The sequence below is a fragment of the Candida jiufengensis genome (assembly GCF_024610255.1).
Source record: "Candida jiufengensis strain CBS 10846 chromosome Unknown scaffold4, whole genome shotgun sequence".
Taxonomy (NCBI): domain Eukaryota; kingdom Fungi; phylum Ascomycota; class Pichiomycetes; order Serinales; family Debaryomycetaceae; genus Lodderomyces; species Lodderomyces jiufengensis.
This window is the reverse complement of record NW_026261559.1, coordinates 886877-902573: the sequence shown is the minus strand read 5'-3', so window position 1 is coordinate 902573 and position 15697 is coordinate 886877. Positions and strand designations below refer to the sequence as shown.

At 26.6% G+C, this 15697-nt stretch overlaps 3 protein-coding genes across 3 annotated transcripts; 1 reads left to right on the top strand and 2 right to left on the bottom strand. All coding sequences in view use genetic code 12, as the record gives it.

Moving 5' to 3' along the window:
- Positions 1-1047: 1047 nt before the first annotated feature.
- GND1 (phosphogluconate dehydrogenase (decarboxylating)) lies at positions 1048-3013 on the bottom strand (the record flags this gene model as incomplete). The annotated part of the gene is made up of 2 exons (XM_051762786.1): positions 1048-2521; positions 2982-3013. The coding sequence occupies 2 exons, from the start codon at positions 3011-3013 to the stop codon at positions 1048-1050; spliced, it is 1506 nt and encodes a 501-aa protein (XP_051620831.1).
- Positions 3014-5099: 2086 nt separating this feature from the next.
- Positions 5100-6689, top strand: MET3 (sulfate adenylyltransferase; the record flags this gene model as incomplete). Its single annotated transcript, XM_051762785.1, has 1 exon — positions 5100-6689. The coding sequence occupies one exon, from the start codon at positions 5100-5102 to the stop codon at positions 6687-6689; it is 1590 nt and encodes a 529-aa protein (XP_051620830.1).
- A 53-nt stretch (positions 6690-6742) lies between these two features.
- On the bottom strand, positions 6743-10261 carry KGF54_002317 (uncharacterized protein; the record flags this gene model as incomplete). Its single annotated transcript, XM_051762784.1, has 1 exon — positions 6743-10261. One exon carries the CDS (start codon positions 10259-10261, stop codon positions 6743-6745), a length of 3519 nt encoding a protein of 1172 aa, XP_051620829.1.
- Positions 10262-15697: the final 5436 nt, after the last annotated feature.

Below are 15697 nucleotides of genomic sequence, written 5' to 3'. Positions count from 1 at the left end.
TTTCAAAACATTTTATGCTCATAAAACATTCATGACTATCAAGAAGCTTAAATTATGAATTTAATTTAGTACAATATAACACATATAACTCCTTTAAATAAAATATGCCCACATTGGAGGGGGCAGAGTAGTATATGAGTCGTAATGGATTTGAACCATTAGCCAAGACGTGTAAGATCTGTGCATCACCATAAATTAATAACTTTAACAAAGTGACCTTACAAATTTCATTCAAAATTAAGTGATACACAACTTAAAAGTTACTCTATCAGGACTTTGAGAATTCATTTGTATAAATCTTTTCCAAGTGAAACTTCCAATTTGGGATACACAGCTCTTGAATTCTGCTTAATCATTAAATCCGATTAGTGGTTTGGACTAAATTGGACTGTTTTTTTTTCCAAAAATCACCAATATTCATTATTTTATAAATCGGATTGATTATGGTATTTATATGTTTATATTTGAATAGTGAATGTTATTTGTATGAGACCAAATTTGCCATCTTTTTGGAATTTGTAGTTATGAGTGTTTAAAGAATGAGAAGTAGTTGTAAATTGGGTCAATAAATGCACTCCAATTCTCGCTTTTGTTCGCTCGGTAATTTTCAAGTTGACAATAACTCGAAAATTCAACTATTGTGATCAATATCTTACGTAAGTTGTGAGTCTTTGGAGTTTTTGCTCATCAATTAATATGAATTTGAAAATTTTAAGTTCGTACGGTACGGCAAGAAGATTACCAAAGACCCATTTCGTTAAATTTTACAAGCTGTGATAGCCAAATATGGAAACATTTTGCAACCAAAAAAACGAAGTAATTTGAAACGTCTCTATAATCCAAATTAATCTTAATTATGTATCAATTACATAATATTTTGAGATTTACTGTGTTTGTCTAATTTAGTTGAGATACAAGAATTCAAGTCCAAAAACTCCTCAATTACGTTAAAAACATTAGTTTCAAATATTTATACTGTTTTATTATATTAATAGCTTATATATAACTAAAAATTATATTATTATATCAACTTATTTATCAAATAACTTAAGCATCATAAGTAGAAGCTGAAACATTACCACCTTTACCAGTCCAATTAACATGAACCCATTGATTAGCTGGTAAAAATTTAGTTTCTTTACCTGGAGCAACTTGGAAAGTATGAGCACCGAAATAATCTCTTTGAGCTTGTAATAAATTAGCTGGTAATTTTTCTGATCTTAAACCATCATAAAATGCTAAAGCGGTTGAAAAAGCTGGAGTTGGTACACCCCAAGTAATAGCATGAGATACAGCAGATCTCCAACCATTTTGAGCTTTTGTGATAGCATCTTTAAAGAATGGATGAAATAATAAATTATCTAAATTTGGATTTTCTCTATAAGCAGCAGTAATTTCTTTTAAGAAAACTGATCTAATAATACAACCACCTCTCCACATTAAAGCAATACCTGCATTATTTAATTTCCAATTATAATCTTTAGCAGCTTGATTCATTAACATAAAACCTTGAGTATATGAAATAATTTTTGAAGCATATAAAGCTTGTTCTAAATCATCAATGAATTTTTGTTTATCTTTTTCATCAATTGGTGATTTTTCAACAATTGGACCTTCTAAAATTTTAGAAGCTTTAACTCTTTCAGCTTTTAATGCTGAAAGACATCTTGCAAAAACAGCTTCACCAATTAAAGTAACTGGAACACCTAAATCTAAAGCATTTACAGCAGTCCATTTACCTGTTCCCTTTTGACCGGCAGTATCCAAGATTTTTTCAACAACTGGTTGACCATCAGTTGGATCATCAAATTTTAAAATATCTCTTGTAATTTCAATTAAAAATGAATCTAATACACCAGTATTCCATTTAGTGAAAACATCAGCAATTTCTTTATCTGAAAATTTACCAACTCTTTTCATAACATCATAAGCTTCACAAATTAATTGCATATCACCATATTCAATACCATTATGAACCATTTTAACATAATGACCAGCACCTGCATCACCAACCCAATCACAACATGGTTCACCATCAGATTTTGCTGCAATATCTTGGAAAATGTTTTTAATATATGGCCAAGCTTCTTCATTACCACCTGGCATTAATGATGGACCAGTTCTTGCACCTTCTTCACCACCTGAAACACCTGAACCAACAAATAATATACCTTTAGCTTTTAATTCTTCAAATCTTCTATTAGAATCTGGGAAATGTGAATTACCACCATCAATAATAATATCTCCTTTATCTAAATATGGTAATAATTGACCAATAAAATTATCAACTGCAGCACCTGCTTTAACTAATAACATAATTCTTCTTGGTCTTTTTAAATTATCAACTAATTCTTTTATTGAATGAGCACCAATAATTGATTTACCTTTTGCTTCATTAGCTAAAAAATGATCAACTTTTGAAATTGTTCTATTATAAGCAACAACTGTATAACCATGATCAGCAGCATTAAGGATCAAATTTTGACCCATAACGGCTAAACCAATTAAACCGAGATCACCTCTAGGAATTGTACTGTTAGTATTTGCCATATTTAAGTGATTCGATATGGAAGATAGTCTAGATATTGCTCTATTGGTTGACATTGTAAAAGTTGATTTTTAAATTTGGTGATTAATTTTGAAACGTGGAGAAAGGATTTATCAATATATTTATATTAAATTCTATTGTAAAATTATATTCGGTATTAGTTTTTTTAAATTATTAATTTTTTTTTTTTTTTTCGGTTCAACGTTTGAAATTTTTTTCCCTTTTATTTTAAATTTGCTATTAAGGATACTTGAAATAAGCCCATGTGTAATAAATTGAACAATTGATTCAATTGGTGATGATGGATTCAATTGATTTTATATAATGATACTCCAATACCTTATATGATGAATCAATGAAAATTTTGGAGCCTTCGGACTATCTTTTTTTTTCTCTTCACGGAAATGATGAAATTTTTCTAATTATTACATACTTTGGTTCTGCTGGAGCTTTTGAATCTGACATGTTCGTATATTTAATTAATTAAATTGAGTAATTGATATCAATTGAAGAAATTATAAAAAAAAATTTGTTATAAGATAAAAATTTCACTTTAAAAATAAAAGGAATAATTAAATTATTTATATATTATGTGATCTTTATGTATTATTATTATTATAACTAATATTATTAAATAATAAAGTAGAAAAATGTTCAACAAAATAATTTTGCTATTTTTAATTTTTTTTATTTTTTTTAGTTTATTTAAATTATTAATAATTAATAATATAATACTAATAGTATGTAACAACTACTAGTAATTTTGATTTCAATACTTTTCATTTAGGCTCTAGTTAAATAACTTCATGAATTGACTTTTGACTTGATTGATTTATTCCACTTTGTCCGCAGAGCTTAAGATCAATGTAAAAGATCTGAATCTTTAATTTAATAAATTGAAGAATTGTAAAAGAGGGGTTTATATACAGGATATTTTTTCAATGTCTTATAATCAAAAAAATAAAAACGTTATAATATAACAGCAATCGATGTAAAATTTATAACTTATTATTCGGACTTCATTGATCTTTGGAATTAGTAATTCAAAGTATTAATTGAGACTTTTATTCAAGTCTACTTAATTGATAGTTGTGAGCATAATAAAAGTTTTTACTTTAAACCATAATCCGATACCACTTTGCGAAATCGGGCTAACGCAATTTCCGACTCATGATTCAAAAAATTATTTATTATGGAAAAATGGATATCTTTGAATCTGTATCTAAAACTTTTCAATTCTACCAAATTTCATAGCTAATAGATATCGCTTAATTGATTTTCTAGCTGTACTCGATCAAGTTCAACGAATCAATATTTTTTGAGTTAGTTATAACATTCAATCGAAACCCCACTTTTGTTTGAAAATCAATCGACTAAATAATTGCAGATACCGTATTTTTATTGCACAAATGTGATAGTTAAAACTAAGTAAATAATTGAGAGCACTAAATTCGACCAAATTTTAAAGTATTAGTGTATATTTTCCCCCAATTTTTCTGGTATCCCCCAAATTTGATTTGGTCAAAATTTGAAAATGAATCTCTTGATAATTTCTCGAAATTTTTTTATAAATATAGTATACGTAAGGTCTGAAATTATTCTCGAGAAACTTGGGGGAGCTAATTTGTTTGTTTTATACCCCTCTATTTAAATGAAAATTTTACACTTGACATTATTATCTTTGTAATTTCGTAAATTTTTCTTTTCAGGGTTTTTTAATAAAAGACTATCAAAATCTCCTTATGCTAATCAATATATTGTGCAAAAAAACTTGATCTATCAATCGAGACTTAAGAATTCTTTTCTGATAGACCTATAGTTAGTCAACAATTCAGTTTATATCCTTTATTTTGACAAAGAATTAGAGAACAGTTGATCAATAACTTGCAACCAATGAGAAGTTTGAATATATTCGTTTGGCTCAACAAGGGACTTAAAATTACTTGATATATTAATCAACAGTATCCTTAATCTTGTTTAAGTATACTTAAACACCACAACACTAGAGTATTGGTAGATTATACGAAATCAAAGATCCACTAATTTTTTTTGAATGAAATTTTTCTTGACTATGACTATATAAAGTGCCACCACTGTTTCATCGATATTAGTTAAACTCCATAACTACCAAGGATATCAATAACGTATATCACAAAAGGTTGAAAAAGTGTAGGTTTTTTTTCCAATTGAGAGACAACAGCATATATCAGATACTTCAGAAAAATATACATTATAATATTTATGTGATAATTTCGGAGGGTTTTTATATTTGCAACCAATTCTATAAAATCAATATTGACATAATTCTTTATTACGTAATATATTACGTAAAATTATGTGAATCAAACAGAATCACGTGTAGTGATAAAAAAATAAAAAATAATTTAACATTTTGTGCATTTTTCAATTGCTGCAAATTGAAAATTTATTTTAATTTCTATATAATTGACCACAAGTTTAATGCATTTAAAATGAAATTTTTTTTTCACACACTTTTACTAGTACTACTTTCTTTTCACTTCAAATACTCATCTCCAAAAGTTTTTCCAAAATGCCTATTCCAAAACCTCATGGTGGTAAATTAAATGATTTAGTTAAAAGAGATGAAACCATCAAAACAGATTTATTAAATTTATCATCCACAATTCCAAATTTAAAATTATCACCAAGACAATTATGTGATTTAGAATTAATATTAAATGGTGGGTTTTCACCATTAAATGGATTTTTAAATGAAGATGACTATAATGAAGTTGTTGAAAATTTAAGATTAAAATCTAAAACCAATTCAAATGGTAAAGGATTAATTTGGCCAATTCCAATTACTTTAGATGTTGATTCTGAATTTGCTAATTCTGTTAAAATTGGTGATAAAATTTCATTAATTGATTTAAGAGATGAAAATCCTTTAGCTATATTAACTATTGAATCTATTTATAAACCAAATAAAAAATTAGAAGCTGAAAAAGTATTTAGAGGTGATCCAGAACATCCTGCTATAAAATATTTAAATGAAACTGCAAAAGAATATTATATTGGTGGTTCATTACAAGGTATAAATTATCCAAAACATTATGATTATAACGAATTAAGAAAAACTCCTTTAGAACTTAGAAATGAATTTAATGAAAAAGGTTGGTCACAAGATAAAATTGTTGCTTTCCAAACTAGAAATCCAATGCATAGAGCTCATAGAGAACTTACTATTAGAGCAGCTTCAGATATTGGTGAAGGTTCACACATATTAATTCATCCAGTTGTTGGATTAACAAAACCAGGTGATATTGATCATCATACAAGAGTTAAAGTATATAGAACTATATTGGAAAAATTTCCTCAAGGTTTAGCTTCATTATCTTTATTACCATTAGCTATGAGAATGGGTGGTGATAGAGAAGCTTTATGGCATGCCCTTATAAGAACCAATTATGGTGTTGATCATTTTATAGTTGGTAGAGATCATGCAGGTCCTGGTAAAAATTCTAATGGAGTTGATTTTTATGGACCATATGATGCACAAGATTTATTAAAAAATTATGAAGAAGAATTAGAAATTAAAATTGTTCCATTTAGAATGGTTACTTATTTACCAGAAGAAGATAGATATGCACCAATTGATACAATTGATACTAATAAAGTTAAAACTGCAAATATATCAGGTACAGAATTAAGAAATAAATTAAGAACTGGTGATTCAATACCTGAATGGTTTTCATACCCTGAAGTAGTTAAAATTTTAAGAGAAACTAATCCACCAAGATTTAAACAAGGTTTTGTTATAATTATAGAAAATAATGATAAATTAGGTCAATATTTAAGTTTTGCTTTACAAAGTACATTAAATCAATTTAATGGAGAAAGAAGAATCACCAAGATAGATGATGATGAAAACAAATTTGATGAATTTTTAATTAATGAATTAGTTAAATCTGGAGCTGGTGTTATTTTAACTACAACTAGTGAAAAAATTGGTAATTCAATAGCTAAATTAATTGGTAATGATAACTCAATAATTATTAATTCAAATTATGCTAATGGAAATAGTAATTCATCAACAAGTAATGAATTTAAATTGAATAAAGATTTAAATGTTACAATCGATCAAATAATTTCACATTTACAAAATCAAGGTTTTTATTAAGAGTACATATAGTTTTTAGTGATTAAATTAATAATACATCGTTATTTATTTCATTAATAAGTAGTACCTCTTTGATTTAAATAGCTAGCTCTGAATTGTAATGCTTCTGCAAATCCCATTGATGCTGGCCAAACTGGTGCATCAGCTAATACTCTTATACCAAGGTAATAACATCTTCTTGACAAGTTAAACATTAAAATTTGATGATTAATTTCTTTATTTAATTTAATTACTTGAATTTTATTATATTCTAAATCTAAATCTCTTGCAATATTGTCATCATACATTGATCTTTCTTCACTTAATTTCATGAGTTTCAAAACTAAATCTTCTGAAATAGGGTTAGATAAATCATTCATATCTTTGGTTAATACATCTGAATAAACTGACTTAACACTATTGGTTAAAATTTTATTCATTTTAGATAATATTTGTTGACATTGAAACCAATCTAATAATTCATGATTCGATATATCTCTTCTATTACATTGTTGTTCAATAAAATCAAGATAAGTTGCCATGATAATTATGCTAATGAAAATTGTACAACATAAAAACACTGGTGTTCTAACAGCAGTTTCTCTAACATCATAACTTATAATTTCAGTGGTATGAACCCAAACATCTAAAATTTGACAACATGATGAAATATTTTTACTCAATACATTATAATTAGATTCTTTATAATCCATAAGGTCTAATTCTTTATTCATCAAATTATAGTTCTTTTGTAACATGTAAACAACATTTGAATTATAATTTATATGTAATTTGATTTTAACCATATGCCAAAGTGGAATAATCAATTTCAAATCAGGGGTGCTAATCATTTCATTTCTATTTTCAGTAGTGATTATCAATGAACCATGAGTTTTATGAAATAGAATTTCCCAATTATTTATTAAAGTTTCAAATTTCGATTTTTTTTCAAGATTCCATGAAATATAATTCAGTTGAGCTTGTTCATTTTCCAATTGTTCATGAATACTTAACAATAATGTTAACAAGTTTTTTATTGGAATGTGTGGTGCAGAAAATGGATTTTTTAAATAATTTGAAAGTGAATTAAAAGATTGACCATTACTTAATTCAATTATAGACCAATTTGGTGGATTTGTTTTACAAACTGTTGCATACCAACTTGTTGCACTTGAACTCCACCATAATTTGTCATTAATACAGCCTGACCCATTTTTCAATTGACTAGAGCTAAATAAAACTGGTGATCCAGTCATTGTTGATCTAAATGTTTGCAATACATAAAATAAATGCAAAGTTCTAATTCTTGATTGTGCCATAATAAAGTAGTCGTAGTTATGTTGAATAATTTGTTTTGTTTCTTCAGTCGTGATTCCTTGCGGTACAGGTGGTGGAGGAATAATAGTTTGCTCCAAAGGTTCATTAAAATGAGTTGATTGAATCAATCTAATCATTGACTTGATTTGTCTAGATGTTATATCAATCATATTAGGTTCATTGAAAAATAAAGATATCATGATATGTAATACAAGACATTGATGAGCCATTAATGGAATTTTTTTAAATTGTAAATTACTAGAAGACAATTCTTTTTCAAAGAAATTTTGAATTTGAAATTTTGATAGATTAAATAATAATAATGCATCATGATTGTTGTAGGAATATAATGATCCAATAGCTGCAATTGCTGATAACAAGGGAATGATTTCAAAATTTTGTCCTCTTAAACTTTTTAGTGATGGTAAATGAATAAATGAAAAATACTTATTGAAACCAAATTCATATAATTGTGCATAATATTTCAAACTTTCTAAAGTTGGAAACTCGTGATTACCCAAATTACTTAATGACATCATTTTTTCTCTAGTTTCATTTGAAATTAAACTTGAATCATTGTTATAAAAATTTGCTGGAAATTCAATTGAATAATTTATGTTATTGTCAAAATTTATTTCACCATTTGCATCACTCCCCAATAATTGTTGCATAAAATCTTGAGCTTGCTTTTTCGGGAAATTTTCTTTTAATTTGTTGGTTTTGGCATTATTACTTTGAAAATATCCCTTTAAATCATCAAAACTTGTGTTTGCACTGAAATTTAAGTTCATGTCTAATGATGGCCCCATCAAGTCTTTAATCCAATCACTATCACTACCTGTTCCATTATTACTTCCTTGTGGAGTACCATTTCCATTTTCCATAGTTGATCTAGATCTTTTGATAGGAGCTGCTGCTTTATTGCTTAATTGTTGAGGGTCTATACTTGCAGCAGATGACGCTACTGAACCTTGATTTGATTGGGGCAGTAATTGTTGTGACAAAATTTGTTGCGGCGGTGCTTGTATTTGGCTTATTGAAGGTGGTAAATGTGCTTGTTGTGGTTGTTGAAATTGAGAATTTTGATTAAATTCTTGAGTTTCCACAGAATCTTCAATTTCAAAAATTGTGGTTCTACTTTGAGTTTGTTGCATTTGAATTGATTCTTTACCTTTATTTTGGTTGTTACTTACTTTTTTTAACCCATCAGTGAAAAAATCATGTATATTCTTCAATGATTTTTGTCTTAAAGCAAATTTTTCTTCATCACCTAAATCTAATGAATCTATATTACCCCAATCCATTAATCCACTCATCCCCATAATTTTATGATATTCTTCAGTTTGTGCTGCTAATGGTGGTGTACCAAATTCTACATGAGTTGGAATTGAATCTGTAAATGTAACATTATTTTCTTGAATTTGTATAGCATCTTTGGTGGTGGTATATGAACTCCCAGAAGCTGCTGAATATGACGCATGTCTGAAATTATTGATTAAATGTGATGGAATAGTACTAAACTCCAAAGGTGTTGAAATACTACCATTATTTTGAGCAATTTTTTTCCTTTTCGGTGAATCAGATTCTGGTGATAATTCTTGTTTTATTTGATGTTGAGAAGATTTTCTTCGACTCATTTTGACAGAACCTTGTCTTGACATTGGAGTTGCTTTTGGTTGAGTGATGCTTACACTATTTCTTTGAGTTACACTTGGTCTTGGGGAATTTGATGATGTAATTGGTGAAACACCCATTGTTGGTTGTTGTGGCAGATTTGTTTGTTCTTCCCCAAATAATGAAGTTCTAAATTGAGGTGTACCACTTTTGGTTTTGTCATCATTGGATTTTTCAGGTAATATCATACCATTTGGTAATGGAGCATTCAATTCTGTATTGTTATGTAAAACATTTATATGTTCATTTATATCTAAATCTTTTGATGAACCTCTTCTCATTAGATTTGGTAGGTTGGTATGTAATTTCTGTTGATGTCTCAAAACTAAATCTCTTCTTGCAAAACACCTTCCACAAGCTGCACATTGATATGGTTTTTCATTAGTATGAGCTCTCTCATGTCTTTTCAAATGTTCTAATCTTGCAAATGCTCTTGTACAAACTCCACAAATATGAGGCCTTGGTTTATCTGTTCTAATTTGTATTGATTTTTTGGGTATTGGTTGTGTTGCAATATTTGTTGTAAAATCTGAATTTGTAGTAGTTGTTATATTTTCATGTATTGGTGAAGAATTTGAATTTATTGATAATGATCTTTGCATATTCATTTTAATAAGTTTCTATAATAAATATACCGAAAGTTTTGGCCAAAATTAGGTCAAAAAAGACAACCAAAAAAAAAAAAAATAATGTATAATCGTTAAAATAAAAAAAAATTTAACATATAATAATAAAATATTTGAAGTTTATAATTTAATAATATAATCTAAGTTGAATGAATAATTAATTTAAAAAGGAATGTAATAATGAATGAATAATTATATATAGGTGTTTTTGGTAATAGTTAATGATAAAAATGGAAACTTGGTTGTCTAAATACAAAAAAAATTGTTCAACAAATAAAAAATTATTTGAAAATTATATATAATAATATAATAAATTTAATTTATATTATTATTTTAAATTTTATTTAATGTATGTATAATTTATTAAAAGTAAAATTTGTAAATAATTTTTTTATTAATTTAACGAATATTGGTAGAAAATACACTACTTTTTTTACATAGTTAACAGAAAAAAATGTCTGATGTCTGGATTTTCCAATTTATTTGAAATTTAAATTAAATGACTTAAAATTATTTTTATTTGATTAAAAATTATAAATAATTACCAACAAAATTCAATATGTTAAATAAATTTCATTAATCTCGAATTCAATTATCAATTTGTTTATTCAAGTTTTTTTTGTAGTAGATTTAGATCGTTTTATAGAGTAACATATTGATGATCAATCCCTAAAGGGTGATATATACATTAATTATTCGGATAAATGATTTTACTTTTTGACATTTTAATTCAACAAAATGATTAACAATTAAACTCTAATTATAGAAATTTTAATATTTAGAGTTAAGTAAATGTATAATTAAATTAAGTTATTGTAAACTGATATTTATTAATGACATTTTTCTTAAGATTTACAATAAAAAAGATAAGATACATTTAATTAATTTGACTTATTAGGAAACAATCCTTTTGAGAACAATCCTTTTCAGTGAAAAACAATAAAACAGAAATTATTATTATATAAAATATAGGCTTATAATTCTCGATTGTTTAAGTTTAGTATTGTTGTACCTCATACGTATGATGTAATATATTTAAATTTCAAATGATGTTTGTTTATATTATTTCACGGAGTTTTTTATAGAATCAAAAATTTATATTTTTTGTGGATCAATTATTTTTCAAGAATATTTAGTTTTAAATATTATTATTAATTTCTATTTCTATTCTACATTATATTAAAAACTACAATATCAATAAACAAACTAATTAACAGTCATGTTTAGATATATTATACTTTATGTATCCTTGAACTTTCGACCTTATAAAAATATTTTATTATTTAGTATATTATACTTTATTATTTTAAATTGTACCCTTGATTTTGAGTTTAATTTCAAATAATAATAATGAAAAATATTCTTTATTCAATATGTTTTTATCGATTCATAATTAGTTATCAATTTTTGAATTACGAATTTTGATTAGTTTGATAAAGGAATTGATTTTTTTTTTGTGACAAAATTCTCTCCCCTCCTTTAATTGCTATTTACAAGAATCATTTTTTTTTTCGAAAAAAGAAAATTAAATTTATCAACTCAGTTTCTATTTCTGCCAAATTAAAGTATTTTTCACCTTGTACATATTGACATACTCAGAAAAAAGTATATCGAAATCTGCAAACGTTTCGGAGTTTTATAATACTTATTGGATAACTGAATTTTTTCATGTTACAAGAGAAACGTTTACTACTGAATAATCAAAGTTTTTATTTTGGAATTTGCAAAGAAAAAAGAAATGTTAATTCTACATTTATTCAATGAAATTGCCTTAAATGTAGTTCGATTACAGAATATCTAATATGCTAGGTATTAGCATACCCACGAGTCTTTACTATCTTATGGGTGAGATTGAGCAGTAACCTTTAATATTGCGACAAAAGTACTGTTATCGTCAATTAATTATACGAAGTCAGATTTGGTTCAGGGACATTCGTGGCGGACACACAAAAACTAACACCACTAATTAAAGAATCTTCTCTCCCCCACGTCAATGACTACTACATGACTAAGGACGATCAATAAACAAAATCTTGTTTGACTTTGAAACTGATTTAATTATCAATCTTTAAGATTTCAAAATTAAGATTTGAATTCCATGGAAATGTACAGGCTTAATTTTTTTTGATACTGTTATTCTGACATTTATTTATTTAATAAGTAAACAGACACTAATAATTTTTATACTAAGTAATTACACAAAATAATTATAAATGTCCGAAATTTGGAAAATCTGGGGTAATTAAAAAAAAAAAAGCTTGTACAACACAAAATTCAAGAAAAAGAAAAAGAAAGAGAAGGAAATTTAAAATAATAACTCAGATTCGTTACAATAATAATCAAAATTGATAAGGGCAAAACAAAATAAAGACTTATCCGAAATTATCAATATTAATACACGTTTATTAACAAAGTATGTAATTTGAAAGTATCTATTCGCTTAGTTTCAATATCTAAAACGTCATCCATGATTGCAATGCAAGGTTGTTTTTTTTTTTTAATACTTTGTATGTTTAAGGTTTAACCAAAATTAGGTTGACAAAATTAACGAAAATACGGGGTAGAAAAACATTTTTGGTTAGTATACCCTATGTTATTTAGTCTTTTTCAGATTATTACTTAGATTGATACAATTTTATACACACTTATTACATATTGGTTAGATTTAGCTCAGTTCTTTACAAATCGCGTCTTAATATTTCTTTCCGTTTTTTCCTAGGTTTAGAGAAACAATCAAATTACAACAATAGTATTTCGATGTTTAATGAAACTAGACTTACTCTATTGTACAATGATAGGGGACTTCTGGTTGTTTAAATGTTTTTTAGGGTCATTTACTTTGTATATTTTCCTTATTTGAATATTTGTAATCTTTCAAACTTTTTTTTTTCTTGATTTTGCTGCAAAACTAATTCAATATAATTTAAAACAGTAGATTCAAACCATTTCTGGAACAATTTTTGATCACCTAAATTCTAATAACTGTACTTCTTTACTTCTTGAGTATAGCTGAACCGTTGTGTAAAGTTTAAATATTCACAAACTTTCTGGATATTCTAGGAAAATGGCTTAGTTTCTAAATATTTCAAAGATGAATGGTACCAACTTTAAGGATCGAATAGACGGGTGGTATGGAATAACAATGTAAGTCTTTGACAATAAGAGAATGCATTTTCCTTAATTGATCAGTTTAGATACTATAGGAGTAATAATTAATCCTTAAGATCAAAACTTTTTAGACCAACTTGAGATACACCGTGTCGTCCGTATAGAAATATATACGGAGCAAAGCCATGTAAAAAATATATTTACAGCGATAATTTTAACCATGCAGAATTTGATATATATAATCAAAAATTTTTTTTGTCAGAAATTAACTCCTGGTAGCTTAGTTGGTTTAAAGCACAAGACTGTAATATGTTTTCCCATTAGTCATCTTGGGATCGGGCGTTCGACTCGCCCCCGGGAGAGTTTTTTTAAAGGATCTAAATTTTTTGTATTCAAACTTCACATTATCATTTTTTGTTTTTAAACTTCACACTGTCCAAGACGAAACTACTAATCAGTTTATGTCCAAGAAGCTTAAATTATCACCCAGAAGTTGTTTCTAGTAATTCCAAAAGAATCGATTTGGTCCAAAACTCCTCAAGCACCTCGAAAAAGGTGAGGTTGAGAATCTTAATAGGCTTATACTTGATAAGAAAATGCTAGGAAAAATTTGATAACCAGACACTATGCCATTTTCTAAACAAAATCTTCTTTAAACATACATTCTATAGACATTATCTTATAATCTCGTGTGAGCATATACTTAATGAAGCTGGCTAGATCTTTGAGATTACGTTCAAAAAAGCAACATCTAAATTTATTTCAGTATTTATTTAAAGATCTTGTCTAATTTACTTGGCATTACATAAAATGCATCAATTAATAAACTCTAAATTTTTACGATAAATTTACTAAAACTAAATTTGCCCCAGATAACAAAAATTTCAAGTATAGGTGTTATCGGAGCTACTATATTTAGTCGGGGTGTATATTCAATCGGTTAATTTGTGAAATCTGTCAAGCTTTAGGTAACTTCCATATCGTTATTGTAGTAGCTAAATAGCAAACTTTAAAAAAGTAAGATGATACGATAAAAAATTTTACGATTCTATGAATATACTTTAAAGTTTTTTAAAAAGGATATATGAATCGATCTAAATCGTAGTCTAGACCCTAAGTTGTGACCTATTTATTCAAGTCAAGAAAAAAAAGTAACTTAGTTCAAATAAAAATTGGTTAGTTAATTTCTTAGCGAAACCAAGACCTTTAAATTTTATTATTTTATTTCTTTTATTCGTCATATCATTTACGAGCTATCACTATGGATCATGGACCAAACCTATTCAGAAATTTATTTCATAAAAATGATATATACACTTAGATAACTTTAAGAATAGACGATATCACCAACCAATCAGAATTAAATGATTTATAAGCAATCAAGTTTAAAAACATGAATTTAAATGGAATTAAAAAAAAAAAATTAGTTTAGTATGCTTTGTGATTTATTCGGACTAAACAATAAACTTTTTTTCTTTTGTTCTATTATTTATTTTGTTTCAGGTCAAAACTCATTTAATGTTGGTTAGTTCCAAGACTAGATCGAGTCTGTTGTTTATAAAAGTCGTTACATCAATACTTGAGCATATCTTAGGGGATGTAGTTTTGAACCAATGAGCTAAAAACTAAGTGGAGACATGAATTGAAAAAGTGAAACTTTTAAGCCAAACTATTGCTTTAAACTTTATGATGTAATTTTTTAAAAGACAATATATTTATCATGTAGCACAAATAGCAAGAGAATAAATGCAAAATTTTGTTTCATATAGTAAAATAATCTAAAAATCTTGGTCTTCTTTCTATAATGACTTGGATTTTATATAAGTCACTGTAACCACTTGAGTGTAGCAAAGACTTGGTGGTAATCTTATCTATCAAGCTAATATATAAATCGGCAGCATAAGGGTTCGTAGTCAGTCTTAAATGTTCGAGTTATTTACGCGTAATTAATTAACCTTATTAGTATGATCTACATATACTCGTTAATAATAATTTTGTACTACAAATTTTTAGTCTTTAAACAATAATAAGTTTTTTTAAATGACCTGCAAATGTATAATATTAAATCTAAAACTTATGTCAAATTAATAATAATAATATAAAATATAAAATTATATAAATATGATCGATAGTTCCGTATTACTAATTATCATAATTATTATTATTATTTAATTTTATAAGTGAAGGGTATTTCTATATATTGGGTCCAAATCCTAATTACTTATATTACACTTATCATTACATTCAAAATTATCAATCAACATTTAATGTTAATATAGTATCAAGCAGGTAAAATAAATTCAA